Genomic DNA, 16,023 nt, shown 5'->3' with positions numbered 1-16,023 from the left:
TGTTAAAGCCAGATGCACAAAGTAGTGCATACGTCTGGAATTCATCTGCAATGGTAAGAGGTTGTGCTGTGCCTAACTTACACAGTTTCTCATTCTCACTCTTTCTGCTTGAAAATATATACATAAAAATATTTTTTTAAAAAGAATTAAGGAGTTGGTCGATACCAGATGGACATGTAATTTTAGGTTGCAGTTGTAAATCTGTACAGAAAATTATCCTCAAACAATGTCATACCCTGGGTTACAATTTGGATTTATACCTTTTTCTGCCAATTTGAAGAATTTTATTCTGTGATCTGAGTCAACTAGTCAAGTCTTACAAGTCTGTCAGCCTTTTCTTGTCTTGTGTTTATGATGAAGATCCACAGAAAGTTGGTCCATCTGCTTTGATAAAGGGTCTCTGAGTACCAATAAACAGGTAGTGGGATTTCAACTTCTCCTCTAGAACCAAGGCTATCATGTATTTATACTCTGTGAGCAGGGTTTGCCCTTCTGTTAGCAAACACTTAAAGGGAGTAGAACAGGATGAACTAAAGCCCACAGAACTATGTCTTTTAACGTTTTGTTAATAATTACGGTTTGGAGGCTAGGGGAGATGAGGGTGACTTGACTGATTAGAATAGACATTGAACATATGCGAGTTGGTCAGGGTCCAAGCAGGGAAAGCAAAATTTTAACAAAGAAATTAAATATGGAAATGGATGGACCTGGAAAGGATCATACTTAGTGAGATGACCCAGACCCAGAAAGCCAAGTGTTGCATGTTCTCTCTCATATGTGGACCCTAGCAACAAATATTTAGACTTGTATGTGAGTTGAAATAAAACTTGGTAGCAAAAGCCAGTAAGCTAGAAAGGGGCTGTAAGGAAGGGAGGAGAAGGGAGGACTTAAGAGGATGGTATTGTGTATATATAAGTAGAAAAACAGACTACTTGGGGTGGAAAGGCCTAAGTGAGGTCAGGGGAAGAGACTGACTAAAGGAAGGGTGGGGAGAAGGTTAATCAAAATCTAAGAGGGTATGAATAAGCTGTATGGAAGCCTACTTTTTTGGACAATGGTGCATTGTCATAAATTGTCACTAGAAAAATTTCACTGCCAGGGATGGAATACCTTCCAGTGAATTGTTGGCAAGGGAGGTCTCTAATGCCTCCAAAACATTACAGGCCATTAACAAGGCTCTTGGTTTCCCACTATGAATAGATATTAAGATCCTATTGCTGAAGACTCTGCATGTTTGGGCTGAAAGGTTACTGAGAAATCTTGCTGGAAGTGAGCTGAAAACCTTCTCCATGTAGACCAGCTGACAGAAAGATGGAAAAGCTATGCTATATGCAGCTCTATGGGAGAGAGAGAGAAGTCATCAGTGGAGATAAACAACAGTGGACACTGCAAATCTTAAGTTGGCCCAGCCAGGCCAAATGAGCCAACAGGTGCAATAGTAGCATGTCTGTTATAGGGGAAACCAACCACTCTCTAACTGGACTGAAGGCCCATTCCACAGGAGGGAACATATATCTGATACCAAAAAGCTATAATGGGGAAAGTCATGAGCCCTAGGGGTGTAATGCCTGTTGGTGTCTGACTAATTATGCATTTATTATGCTCACCAAACTGCCTGGTAAGCACTTCTCTTTATGTTTATGTCCATATATTGATGCTACTCTCATTTTTGGTTAGAGAAGCTTCTCTTTTTAGATGGTGGTGACCTCTGGGATGATGCAAAAGGCATCATAGTGCTGAGAAAAAGTGACAGAGGGGCTGGAGAGATGGCTTAGCGGTTAAGCGCTTGCCTGTGAAGCCTAAGGACCCCGGTTCGAGGCTTGGTTCCCCAGGTCCCACGTTAGCCAGATGCACAAGGGGGCGCACACGTCTGGAGTTCGTTTGCAGAGGCTGGAAGCCCTGGCGGGCCCATTCTCTCTCTCTTCCTCTATCTGTCTTTCTCTCTGTGTCTGTCGCTCTCAAAGAAATAAAAAAAAAAAAAAAAGTGACAGAGGAGTGCTCAGCACTGTAACATCTCTGTCACACCTTCTAAGGCTCAGGGTCCATTGTGGAAGAGGTGGCAGAAAGAATGTAAGAGCCAAAAGAAGGGTAGGACTCCTTACAATGCACTCTTCCAGACACAAAATGGCCTTGATGTTAAAGACCTCACAGTGCCTGACACTACCTATACAAAGCCATCATAATAGGAGGAAAAGATGATGACATCAAAATAAAAGGGAAACTAATTGATAGGGGGAGGGATATGATGGAGAATGGAGTTGTGAAGGTGAAAGTGCTGGGGTGGGGAATTATCATGGTTTATTGTCTATAGTTATGGAAGTTGTCAATAAAAAAATAAAGACATTTTAAGAAAGAAATTAAATATGGAGAATTGTTTCTGCAAGCATTGGAGGCTGTATGTTTGGTGTGGATCTTAAATGTCTCCTAAAAGTTCATGTGTTGAAGGCTTGGTTTCCAGCTGATGGGACTAGTGAGATATGGTGGACACTTTAGGAGATGGGGACTTATTCAAGGAAGTAGGTCATTTGGGGCTTGCCCTTGAAAGACATATTGAAAATCTGGCCCCTTCTCTCTCATCCTCTTTCTTTTTTTTTTTTTTTTTAATTTTTTATTTATTTATTTGAGAGCGACAGACACAGAGAGAAAGACAGATAGAGGGAGAGAGAGAGAATGGGCGCGCCAGGGCTTCCAGCCTCTGCAAACAAACTCCAGATGCATGCGCCCCCTTGTGCATCTGGCTAACGTGGGACCTGGGGAACTGAGCCTCGAACCGGGGTCCTTAGGCTTCACAGGCAAGTGCTTAACAGCTAAGCCATCTCTCCAGCCCGTCATCCTCTTTCTTTTAAAACAACATTTTGTTTTGTTTTGTTTTTGATTTTTTGTGGTAGGGTCTCACTCTAGCTCAGGCTGACTTGGAATGCACTATGTAGTCTCAGGGTAGCCTTAAAGTCATGGTGATCCTCCTACCTCTGCATTTCGAGTGCTGGGATTAAAGGTATGTGCTACCATGCCTGGCTTTAAAAAAATATTTTTAAATTATTTAATTTAATCGATTTATTTCAGAGGAATGGAGAGGGGAGAGAGAGAGAGAGAAAGAGGCAGATAGAGAGAGAAGAGAATGGGTAAGTCAGGGTTTCCAGCCACTGTAAACAAACTCCAGACACATGTGTCATCTTGTGTGTCTGCTTTACATGGGATTTGGGGAATCAAACCAGGGTCCTTTGGCTTTGTAGGCAACAGCCTTAAGTGCTAAGCTCTCTCTCTAGCTCTCTCACTCTTTTCAAGTCCTAGGCATGGTGATATGGAAACTTTGCTACACCCCACTTTCCCTGCCATGTTGTTTTGCCTTACTACAGAACACAGTCAAGGAGCCTAGTGACCATGGCTTGAAACTTCTACAACTGAGTTCCAAAATAAACCTTTCATTATTTTAACTTGTTTTGTGTATTTTGTCACAGCAATGGAAATCTAATGAACACAGAGGAACTCAGGTAACTTAGTAATTACAGGAAATGGGTCCCATCTCTTATACTGGAATCAAGAGAAAAAGACCATGGTTTTCAAAAGCTAAGAAACTTGACGACAGTGTCTCCAGAGTTGTTTGACTAGTCCTGATGTCTCTGAGAAATTTTGTTATGAGGCTGCTTCTAATGGGTGAACAAACTGTACTACTGGGTAAATAGTAAATTCTCTTTCTTCTTGATTCTTGTTTTCCTATGGTTTCTCCTAATCAGCACAACTCAACAGGAAAGTACATGGCCAAAGAGAAAAGCATTTTCAAAATGCCAGTCCCAGCATCACAGAGCTGGAAAGGAAGGTTTGAAGCTGAGAGTGATAGTTTAATAACTTCAGCAGAGATGCTGTGATGGGATAAAATACAGTAGTGAAAACATCTAAAGACAGAGTTGTGCAAAAATTTGGGAACTGGAAAGGATATAGATTTAAAGAAATATTGGGAAATCTGTATTAATTAACAATGCTCTTGGAGTGTGTTTTTTTTTTGTTTTGTTTTGTTTTTGTCTTTGTTGCAATAAAGTGCTGTTTCTCAATGTCAGGATGGAGTAAACAGAACAGAAAGTCAGAAGCCAGTTCAGTTGGCCTTTCTTACCATGGATAAGCTAAGCTATGTGTGCTGGTTACCTTTGAGTCACTGTGACAAAAGACTTGGCAGAAACAATGTAAAGGAGGAAGGATTTACTCTAACTATGGCTTCCCAGGTATCAGCCCTTCGTGGTGAGGAGGTCACTGTGAACAGTGCACATTGTGATGGCCAGTAGCCAGTGAGAACGAGTGTCTGCACCCCAGCTTTCTTCCTCTTTTGCCCTCTTTATCCCATTCAGGACCCTAGCATATAGAATGGTTCTGCCCACATTCAGGGAGGGTCTCCCCTCATCTAGTTAATCTCTGGAAATACCTTCACAGACACACCCACACCCACAGGCGTGCTTTACTGTTCTTCTAGACATTTCTCAACTTAAGTCTACAAGAAAGACTTAACCTCAGCACTCAGGAGGCTGAGATAAGAGGATCTCTGAGTTTGGAACCCGCCTAAGGCTACAGAGTGAGTTCTAGGTCAACCTGGATGAGAATGCGACAGTACTTCAACAAAAGAAAGAAAGGAAAGAAGAAAGAAAGAAAGACTTAACCATCATGATAAAATTTACTTTAAAGAGGACAGTAAAATAAAAACCATAGGAGCTACATTTAATGGACTTCCTAAGGGTCAGGTACTGTCATCTCCCTTTCTCCCCAAAATTAGAAATAACAAAAGAGGGGTTAGAGAGCTTGCTCAGTGGTTAAGGCACTTGTTAACAGAGCCTAATGACCTGGGCTTAATTCCCCAGTGCCCATGTAAAGCCATATGCACAAGGTGGTGCATGCATCTGGAGTTGAACTTCAGTGGCTAGGGGCCCTGGCATACCCATTCTCTCTCTCTCTCTCTCTCTCAATCTCTCTCTCTCCTTTTTCCCTCTCTGTCTTTCTCCTGTTGCAGAAATTCCCTGGAAAGATCACTTCAACATCAGCATGAGTGACAATAGAGGCGTTTATTTATCCAGGGGCCAAAGAGCCAGGATAGCTCCCAGAGAAAGCTAAGCTGAGATATTACTTTTATTTTACAGTGTTCATAGCCAAGGGGAGGGGTAAGTGAGCAAGCAGCTTAGATTTACAGAGACAAGATGGGGCAGCTAGCTGAGTTAGCATATGTAGTGTATATAGTTCAAAACATTTTTTCAAAACAAGCATATCAATCATTCCTACAGTCAGACCAGCCTAACCATAAGCTCCATTTTTCTCTTTTTTAGCCATAATTGTCCTTCCTTCTTATTGCCCCTCTAGGCTCTTCCTGGGCAGTTCTCTCTTTGGGATTTTCCATCTTCTAACAAAGATATGTTCTGTTCCTCAGCAGTTAACTCTTATAGTAACTCAGTTCAACTTTCAACTTCTTTTCTAACACATTCCTTACAAATAAATAAATAAAAATATTTTAAAAGAGTAACCAAGTCATGGGCTGGAAATGGATCTTAGTGGTAGAGCATTTTTTTTCTTTTTTTTTTTTATATTTTTTGTTCATTTTTTTATTTTTTATTTTTATTTTTTATTTTATTTTTTTATTTTATTTGAGAGAAACAGACACAGAAAGAAAGACAGATAGAGGGAGAGAGAGAGAATGGGAACGCCAGGGCTTCCAGCCACTGCAAACGAACTCCAGACGCGTGCGCCCCCTTGTGCATTTGGCTAACGTGGGACCTGGGGAACCGAGCCTCGAACCGGGGTCCATAGACTTCATAGGCGAGTGCTTAACCGCTAAGCCATTTCTATAGCCCTGGTAGAGCATTTTCTTAGCATGCATGAAGCCCTAAGTTTCATGCTTAGTATTGAACAAAACAAAAACAAGAGCAGGAAGGGGCAATTAGTTCTCTTGTCAAGTCTAAAATAGTGAGATAGCCACTCAGGCTAGAAAATATTCATGAGAAATATTTTTTCATTGAACAAATAATTGAACAATAACTATTTTAATATCTGACATCAAGCAAGTATTTTTTATAATACATAAATTGAACCAAATGATTTTTATACTCTATTAGCTTTTAAATTCATGTGTCTATTAAAATGACTATCTTTCCCTGCAAAGAACTGTTATCTTAGATTTTTTTTAGTCCAAGCCAAGCAAACTGAATACTCTGTTTGGTTTAAAGAAAAGATTTTGATCAGTGCTCTGGGAAATGTAGTAACTATGTGGACCTGGAAAATATCAAATTTTGACATCATTCCTCCATCCTTAGATACAAGGTTCCATGAGCTACAATAGTTCCAAAAATTATGAAAGTGGTGAATCACTGGAAAAGCACATGGCCCCTGAGTCAGTTTTCTCACCAGTAACAAGGGAGCCAATTTACAGGAGGAAAGATTTCTTTTTGCTCATGACTTCAGAGGTTTTAGTCCATGGTCAGTTGGTTCCATCATATATGGACCATGTGTATTGAAGCAGAATGTTATGACAGGAAACATGTGATCAAGCATCGTGGGTCACATGGTAGTTGACAGGAATTGTAGAGGCAGACTGAGAGGATCTAGGGACAAGGTGACATGAAAAGCATGTCCCCAGTGATCTATGTTTTCCTCAGTAATCTAGACCCCAGATACTGAGTTTTCACCACCTCCCAATATGGCTTTGACTTGATCAATGAATTAATCCACTGATGAACTGAGAGCTCTCAGGATCCAATGACTTCCTAAAAGCTCTGTCAGCTTTTGTGAGAGCCCTTTAGCACGTGAAAACCCTTTCAATGAGGTTAGCTGAATTTAATTCCATCATTGATTCCATTTCAATCCCAAAGCCATTTGCAAAATTAGCTATTGATCATACCAGTAATGACTGTGTATGGTTAATACATATGTTAATTAATTAGGTTCAGTCATTCTGCAATGTATATGTACCTCATAATACATTGCACATGAGATACACATAAATAAAGGACTTAGAAGAAGAAGAAACTAAGAGAGTTGGGGGAGGGAGAAAAAGGACAGGAGAGGAAGGGACAAAAGGGCGAGAGGTAACAAGGGAGGAGGTTTTCTTTTACTAGATCCAAGAAGGCAGGCATTTCAGTGAAGATGAGTCCAAAGAAGGAGCAGTAGTGAACAATCTTCTCCATGGAAGTCATGAATGGAGAATGATTTGAACCAGAAGCCATGGACTAACAGTGAGATTTGTTCCTAATATTCTTGTATAGTTGTGCATGCTCACAATTTACCAGAAATCTAATGGGGGGAAGAATTAACTTCTATGTGTGGGTACACACAGAGGAAGAAAAGAATCATAGCTTTTAAAGTTGAACATAAAAACTGTAAAGATGGGCTGGAGAGATGGCTTAGCGGTTCAGCACTTGCCTGTGAAGCCTAAGGACCCTGGTTTGAGGTTCAGTTCACCAGGACCCATGTAAGCCAGATGCACAAGGTGGCACATGCATCTTAAGTTTGCAGTGTCTGGAGGCCCTGGTGTGCTCATTCTCTCTCTCTCTTTGCCTCTTTCTCTGTCAGTCTGCCTGTTGCTGTCAAATAAATAAATAAATAAAATATTTTAAAAAACTGTAAAGAAAAGAGTATGGGGAGGTAGAGCCTTAGTGATGTAAAACCTGCTTTGCTTTGCTCAGGGGCCCAGAGGATTCTCTGTAGGTCCTGGGTAGCTGCTTGAAGGTCTCTGTAGAGGAGAGGCACTGCAGGGCTTTAGTGGTTAGATACTTACTTGGGAGAAGTATATTGAAAAATGGACTGGAGGATGGTATAGCTAATGCAGCAGTCCAGATAAAAAATAAGGGCTCAAAATGGGCTAGAATGGTAGGTTTTTAAAAAGGAGAAGATGGCAAAGCGGAAAGCGTGGCGGGTGGGGAGGAAGGGAATTACCATGGGATTTTTTTAATAATCATGGAAAATGCTAATAAAAACATTAAAAAAAAGGAGAAGATGGTAGAAATAGCCACTATGCAAAATTGTAGACTATTATACCACAATAATTTTAATTTCATTCTTGAAGAATTACAATGACTATAGTTAAGAACAATATGGTTATGACATGATAAAAAAGAGAACTGTTAAAATGACCATACCTTCTTGGGTAGATGGAGTGCCATTTCCTGAAATGAGACAAGATGACAAGCGTAGCTTATGTTCATCAGAGTGAAGAGGTAGGATGACAATAGAGGGAGTGGGGAAGGGTGATTAATTCAGTTTGGATCTATTAAATTGTATGTGTTGTGTTTGAATAATAATATCCAACTTAAGTATTAGTCCAAAATTTAGAGGTGAGGTCAGGACTATAAATATACATTAGAAGTCAGTTGCAACATAAATAGTAGCTAAAATTATGAGTGTGGATAAGATCAACTATTATGGTTACTTATAGCAAGAAGACCTATGGACTGAGGAATAAAACCTAGGATAAGCAGGCAGAGCAAAATAGTAGCTGAGCAAGACCCTCCAGTGATTGTCTTCCCAGAGAAATGTCCATTTGGACAGCTACTCGTCATGAACCTCTCTTCACAAGAGTTACGGAAAGTAGTAAGTGTCACAGTATCTGACGTCTGTGTAATAAAATTCCTCATCCAGGGAGGGAGTTGCCCATAACATCTTTCCTCTCACTCCAAACAGTGCAATGCAGGATGCCTTTCATCTGGGAGAGGGAAAGGGAGTGAAATGGAGGCTGTGCTTAGACTCTGAACCAAACCTGCCAAGGTAAAAACCTACTATGGGGTATAGCCCATGTTCTCTTCTCCAGGTCAAGACCCAAGGCTGAGCTATTAAAACTGGGTTAGTCATGTAGCCAAGACCTGTCGCCACCACCCCATGTCCAACCTCAGGTGGCACAGCATGAAGAAAGTCTCCATTGGCTAAAGAATATGATGGATGAGTAAGTACAGGACTCTGCCTTGGAACTCAGTTCTGGGTTCCTAGCCAAAACCAGGAATACCCCAGGTCAGTGCGCACAGATGGATCCTTTATACTTGCCCTGGTGTCAGGAGGAGACTCGTCGCCATCTGTGGGATGGGCTTGTGTTCTGGTCAGTATTACCTCCAGCTGATTGCTGCAGTCTAAAGACAGCCAGTATGTCAGATAAGCTGGCAGCCCATAGGGCTATGGACCTAGCCCTGTCCATGCATTGTCCTCATCTCAGTGGGCTGTGGACTCCAGGAGTGACCCAAAAATATGATGATGATTATAGAACAGGACTGCCCATCTCATTACTCCTCCAGGCTAAGGCAGTACAGTATGGGAATGGATTGTCTGCCCGAGGGAGAAGAAAGTGTTAGGAGCAAATCAATGCCAAGTACTATAGGGCTGGACCATTGTGGGTGAGGCGTACTGGAACATAGAATCCCATGGCACCTACCATGGATTAGTGAGAGTGGATGAGAATCTGGGGCAGCCCCATCCCCAGGTGGAGGGGTGTAGAGATAGATTGCTTTATTTAGGTATCTACAAGTTCATCTAGAACCAATTGCTAAATAGGAATTTGCAACAAACTCAGACTGGGTTGCTCGAAAACCAACATTTCAACTGCAGACTTTTCAGTAATCCTGAGATTATGATGCAATATAGTGCAATGCAGTGCTATATAGTGGTAGTAATTGCAGGTGCAGGAAAACAAGAAATAGCCATGATAATTCTTGAAAAGATAGGGACATGGAAAGCCAGATTATGAAGGCTAGAATAAGGAGCCAATCTTTCAATGCACAGTGTCATTGTACACCAAAAAGCATTAAGTGCTTTCTGGGAATCATGACCTCCTCTAATAAACAAATACAGCATTTAAAAATGGCTACCAATCAATCAATATGTACAAACTCTCGGATAGAGAATTTAAAGGAACTATTTTTTAAAATTTTTATTTATCTGAGAGAGAGGGAAAATGAGTATAAGCACACCAAGACCTCCGGCTATAGAAAACCAACTCCAGATGTATATTTGGTTTTATGAGGCTACTGGGAGATTGAACTCAGGTGGGCAGGCTCTGCAAGCAAGCACCTTTAGTGGCTGTCATCTCTCCAGCACATGTACATATTCATCTTTGAAAGGACATCACTTTACAAAGAAGCACACCCACTAGATAGGAAACTATAAGCCTTCTGATGTATACTTTCAGGTTTGTTTGATCATGATACTTCTGATAAGGATCATCAGCATACCAGTTTTGCCTTTTCTGGAAAGATATCACTTTGTCTAAGAATTTACTCTGGGTCTTATTGCAGAACACAAGTTCTCTGAAGCGTTTTTTGTTTGTTTGTTTTTCCCCTTGCAGGGGACTTTTCCCATTTTTTTTTTTCTTACAGCCAGCCTGTCTCCTTAGCCAGAGGCCAGAATGGAGCTGAAGAAACTGATAGACAGCATCTTTTACAGTCTCCCTCTTGCCTTTTTGTGAGCTTTCATATGTTACAGTTCTGACATGCAGCTTCAGGACACTGGGAACCAAAGGAACCACTCTGGCAGTTTCCATCAGGAAACTATATCCACAACATCCCAAATGAGCTGTAGGAGGGCCGGGTGTGGTGGTGCACGCCTTTAATCCCAGCACTCAGGAGGCAGAGGTAGGAGGATCGCCAAGAGTTCGAGGCCACCCTGAGACTACATAGTGAATTACAGGTCAGTCAACCTGGGCCAGAGTGAGACCCTACCTCGAAAAACTAGAAAAAAAAAAAAAAAAAAAAAAGAGCTGTAGGGATGGAGGCGGAGGTCACTGGCAGAGCACTTATGCAGCAGGGCAGAATTGCCATGGCCCTGGGTTCTTCCCCAGCACTGAAGCCGCCCTCAGAGCCCCGCAAAAATGGAGGCCGCCATCTTGCCACCTAAAGCAACTATTTCATGAAAACTCAATGATCTGAAAACACAAAGAAATAATTCCTTTCTTTATCAGAGAAACTTAGCAGTGAAAGTGAAAGAAGCCAGAATTTCTGAATCCAAAAGATACAGAAAGAAAGAAAGAAATAAAAAGATGAAAAATGTGAGAGAAGACATCACTAGCAGAAGAGACCAAACAGAGGAAAGAATCAGGGAGCTGAAATCGGGCTGCTTGACAATTGGGAGAGGGGCGTGATGAGTGACGAGTGAGGAATAAAACAAGCTTGTGGGAGTTGGGGGATGCTGTTATAAGAACAAATACTCAGGCTGGTATTCAAGAGGGACGTGAGACTGCCAGCAGAGGAGAAGGATTACTCAAGGAAGTAATCAGGAAAACTCCGGTGACACCCAGGTAAGGGGGCCGAGGGGCTGCTCCAGGGTGACCCAGTGAAGTCAGGATTAGAAAAAATAGACTACTAGATAAGAGGAAGAGCTTTGGAAGTTCACAAAGGTCGTGACAGGACAACTGAAAAGCACAGGGAAAAAGAAGGGTGACCCAGAGAAAAAAGGTAAGCCAAGTCAAGCCAAGCCAAGTGCATCCCCAGGCTCATGGCTTCCTGATGGGAGAGGAGTAGAAACATCACCTTCAAGGTGAGCCCAGGGTCCTGGTGGAAGGAGACTGCGGCCCTCCCCTCAGGACAAGTGCACAGCTTCACCAGCGTCAAAGTCAGCTGTGGGTTTGGGTGAGACACGATTCCCCATCAGCAGTGGAAAGGAATCCCATTCTATCAACTTATCTGAGCTGGAAGTCAGTGGTTGGTGCCATCTTGAAAGGGAATCTGCTGTATCCTGTGGGGCTGAGAACAAGGAGCATTGACAAATCGGGGAGCCTGAATTTAACCTGCCACAACCCCAGGAGGTGAGACATCCTGGGATGCAATTGCTTACAAGTTGAAGTGCAGGCATCAGGAGGCTCCGGTCAGGCAGTGCAGTGCATAGGGAAAGGTAGCCTTGGTGGCCAGGAGCAGATCTCATCCACTGAGAATAATTCTGTAATTTAATCTCCCTGAGCCCCGGGGCCAGCAAGTGGATCCCTCGTGTTCAGTGCTGTTAACTGTAGAAAAGAAGCTCCAGCAGGCTGCCTGGCCTCCACATCTGCACCCCGTAGCAAGGGGACTACCACACAAGGAGTTTTGAAAGACCTCAGTAATGTGGTAGCATCCACCACTCCTAAGACACTTGGGAGACACCTCCAGGGGGCTCTGATCTTTGAAGTCTCAGGAGGGTGGGAGAATCTGGCCAGTCCACAGACTGCAAAGATAAATGTGGCCCACACAAGCTCCTGGTAGACAGAGGGATGACCCTGAAGAGACAGCGTCTCTTGTGGACATCAGACACTTCTCCAACCCAGGATCAACGCCAGCATAGGGCATAGGAAAAATGAATTCACGAGTTCAACTACCCCGTCCTCAGTCTGTATGTACATGTAACCACAGTCTCCTATTATTGATGCCTTAAGAGAAGATGCTCCCAAACTTCATCTTTTTAGTTTTCTTGTTTTGCTTCCATTTTTAAAAATTTTAATTTTGCTCATTTTTCGAAGTAGTGTCTCACTCTAGCCCAGGATGACCTGGAATTCACTATGCAGTCTCAGGCTGGCCTTAAACTCACAGCCTCCCAAGTTCTGGGACTAAAGATATAGCCACCACACCCAGCCCCTTTTCCTTTTTGTTCCATTATTATTAGTATTTTTACTTTATTTTGTAAAAATAACTTTTAGGGTTTTAATTTTTTTGTTCTTTTTCATATATTCATCTAATTTTATGTATGCAATTTTTCTCATTAGGCAATCTTTTTTTCTCCATTTTCCTTTTCTCCCCCCCCCTTCTCTTTCTGTTGCACATTAGTAGTGCTTTGACTCTGTCTTACTGTTTTTTTAAAGTACTATTATGTCAGTAGCAGAGTGACCCAGCAGTAGAATACTGAACCATGCATATTCATATCTCCAGATGCTTTTCATCTTCTTATATGTATCTAACTTTGTTTTTGAACCTTTCCCATTATTGGGAAACATTTTCTATTTCTTTTTCTTTTTCTTTTCTGTTCTTTCTTCTTACCAATCTCTCTCTCTCTCTCTTTTTTTTTTTTCAAGGTAGGGTCTCACTCTAGCCCAGGCTGACCTGGAATTCACTATGGTGTCTCAGGGTGGCCTCGAACTCATGGCAATCCTCCTACCTCTGCCTCCCAAGTGCTGGGATTAAAGGCGTGCACCACCACGCCCGGCCCAATCTCTCTTTTTTAAAAAAGAATTTATTTATTTATCTAACAGAGAGAATGAGGGAGAGAGAGAGAAAAAGAGAATGTGCATGCCAGGGTCTCTAGCCACTGCAAATGAACTCCAAATGCAAGCTTCACCATGTGCATCTGGCTAATGTAGGTCCTGGGGAATCAAACCAGGTCCTTTGGATTTGCAGGCAAATGCCTTAACTGCTAAACCAACCTGCCTGCCCTAATCTCTCTTTTTAAAAATATTTATTTATTTATTTGAGAAAGAGAGGAGCAAAAGAGGCAGACAGAGAATAGGGACACCAGGGTCTCTAGCCACTGCAAATGAACTCCAGATGCATGTACCACTTTGTGCATCTGGCTAACATGGGTACTGGAGAACCAAACCTGGGTCTTTAGGCTTCACAGCAAGCACCTTAACCACTAAGAAGCCATCTTTCCAGTCTATCTTTTTTCTAATTGCTTGCTCTGTTCTCTTCCCCTTCATAATATTCTCATTTTCTACTATACTTTTTCTTTTCTTTTATTTAACCTTGCTTCTCCTCCATTTCCCCCATCCTTAATTCTTTCCCTTATCTCACTTGTTTACTACTTCCACATTTTCTCTAAAATAAGTCTTTATTTCATGGCATATTCTACAGGAGTTTTCAATTTTTAGTTTTGTGGTTATTATTCATGGCTTTTAAGATTATCCACTATCTTTATGGTTTGATCATATTGCTATTATAGCAGTTTCTTAGGTTATTGGTCATTTTTACTAATAAACTCTTGAAATTTTCATTTGGTATTTTACCTATTTCAGTATCATTGACATCAGTCCTTGAGAAGTTATCAATATTATTCCTCCAAAAGATGATAACTTCTCAATCTTGGCTTCTCTCCTTCCACACTTAGCTCTATTTCTGGGGGATGATCTTTTCTGGTCATATCTATTTTGAATCCTCCTGAGGATTACATCTGTACATTTAAATTTGTTTAGTATGCTACTTTGTCACATATCAGTTTTATCTAATATTTTGAGATGGGAGTCACTTTTTAAATATGCTTTGATATTTCCAAATGTTAGGTGCTATGAAAGGGTAGCAAATATGTTCTGAAAGGATTTGCTCCTTGTAAATAAGAACTACACAATAAACATTGTGGCTATAAAAAATACATATAAAATACAAGGAAAAAATCAATAGAAGAGATAATAAAAAATTCATTAATCCCATCTGGTAATTAAAATTAAACTGTAGTTATTTCTTTCTTATTGTCATAAGGAAATGAAAAATTGATGAAGTTGATAATGATTGATAATTCTAAGAATTATCCATGATTGGCTCTAAAGGATCTGGGATTAATTAACTACAGGACTGATGTGTGCCATGTGACATGAAGGATACATGTTGAGCCTTTGTAAAGTAATAGATAATTCCTGTATCAATTACTTTTTTGTTTCTTTTTTTTGAGATAGGACTTCATGTAATACATGCTAGCCTTGAACTCCTGAGCCCCATAGATCCCAGTTGCAAGGACTATAGGTGTGAGCCACCACACCCATCTCTTCTTCAATTATTTTTGGCCCCATGTCCACATTAAATATAATTACTGAGCAATACATTAATGTTCATTTCTTTTAAAAAGAATTCTAAATTAAATGTTAAATTTTATGATGCATGTAGTCTGTGCACTATGTGTGAGTACTTATCTAATGTTTCTAATAAATGACTCATTTATTTTATAAAAAGACTTCCAATAAAAATTGAATTGGAGGGCTGTAGAGAGAGCTTAGTGGTTAAGGCATTTGCCTGTGAAACTTAAGAACTCACATTCAATTTCCCAGTACCCACATAATCCAGATGCACAAGGTGGAGTATGTTTCATGAGTTGTTTTTTTTTTTTTTTTTTTTTTGCAGTGGCTAGAGGCCCTCGTGTGCCCATTCTTTGTACTATCTACCTATCTATCTATCCATCCACCCACCCTATCTATCTATCATCTTTCTATCTAATCTGCCTATCTGCCTGCCTACCTGCGTATCTATTTATCTATCATCTATCACTCTGTCTTGAATAAAAAAATAAATATTTTAAAAAATTGAATTGGAAATATAAATTATGTACAGTTACACAATAGGAAGTGGGTTTCTTTTGTGGTCCTAGAAAGGGCCACCTCTAAGAGGGGAGAAGAATTCTTCTGGATCTTTCTAGTCATTTGGCCGGCAGTTGAGGCAGGATTTCAGTTGCTTTTAACAAGTTCATTTAACTTGGTTTATGTGGGGCACATTTGAACAATTGTGCTGACAGTTTGAAATGGACTCTTTTAACACTGAACTGAATTATCTCAATAGCTTATTTTTTCTTGTTGTGACCTTGTTTGTGCAGCTAGCCAAAATGCAGGGATAAGATGGATCCAACATTTACATTGAAATTAGTCCAATTAGAACATTGGCAGCAGGTCTGTAATCTCTCCAGCCAGGCGCTCAGTGTTTCAGAAACATCTGCATGCAAGTGAGGCATGCACAAGGAATGTCTTTGGCAATGGGTAGAGGCCACCCGAGCATGCCATGCTGCCCTGTGCCCTTCATTCGCTCTGGGTTCATAAAGTGAAATACTTTCATCACTGGAGGATTTACTGCTCCCTAGAGAACTGATGACATCTCAGTTTTTCAAAGATACTATGTTCCTTCCCTTCAAATTATGCCAGCAAAATGCTTTAGCAAAATTGATCTGGAAGACTTTGGATTATTAATTGTAAAAATAGGGGGAAATTACTAGATCCTAACTTTTTTTTTTTGGTTTTTTGAGGTAGGGTCTCATTCCAGCCCAGGTTGACCTGGAATTCACTATGTAGCTCCAGCTGAGCAGCTGCCTTACTACTCCAGGCATCCTGCAAAGTCTCCCATACCCCAACCATCAGGGCTGTGG

At 41.0% G+C, this 16,023-nt stretch overlaps 1 protein-coding gene across 1 annotated transcript in view; it reads left to right on the top strand.

The window, feature by feature from the left end:
* Nucleotides 1–8,523: 8,523 nt before the first annotated feature.
* The window catches only part of LOC123458672 (3-beta-hydroxysteroid-Delta(8),Delta(7)-isomerase-like), a 105,445-nt gene continuing 97,945 nt past the window's right edge, over nucleotides 8,524–16,023 (top strand). The window contains exon 1 of the mRNA XM_045143522.1: nucleotides 8,524–8,556. Coding sequence (XP_044999457.1) covers nucleotides 8,524–8,556 — 33 coding nt within the window. The remainder of the gene's footprint in view (nucleotides 8,557–16,023) is intronic.

This window comes from Jaculus jaculus, chromosome 2 (genome assembly GCF_020740685.1).
Source record: "Jaculus jaculus isolate mJacJac1 chromosome 2, mJacJac1.mat.Y.cur, whole genome shotgun sequence".
Lineage (NCBI taxonomy): Eukaryota > Metazoa > Chordata > Mammalia > Rodentia > Dipodidae > Jaculus > Jaculus jaculus.
The sequence above is the reverse complement of the archived record's forward strand: the minus strand, read 5'-3'. Positions and strand labels throughout refer to the sequence as shown.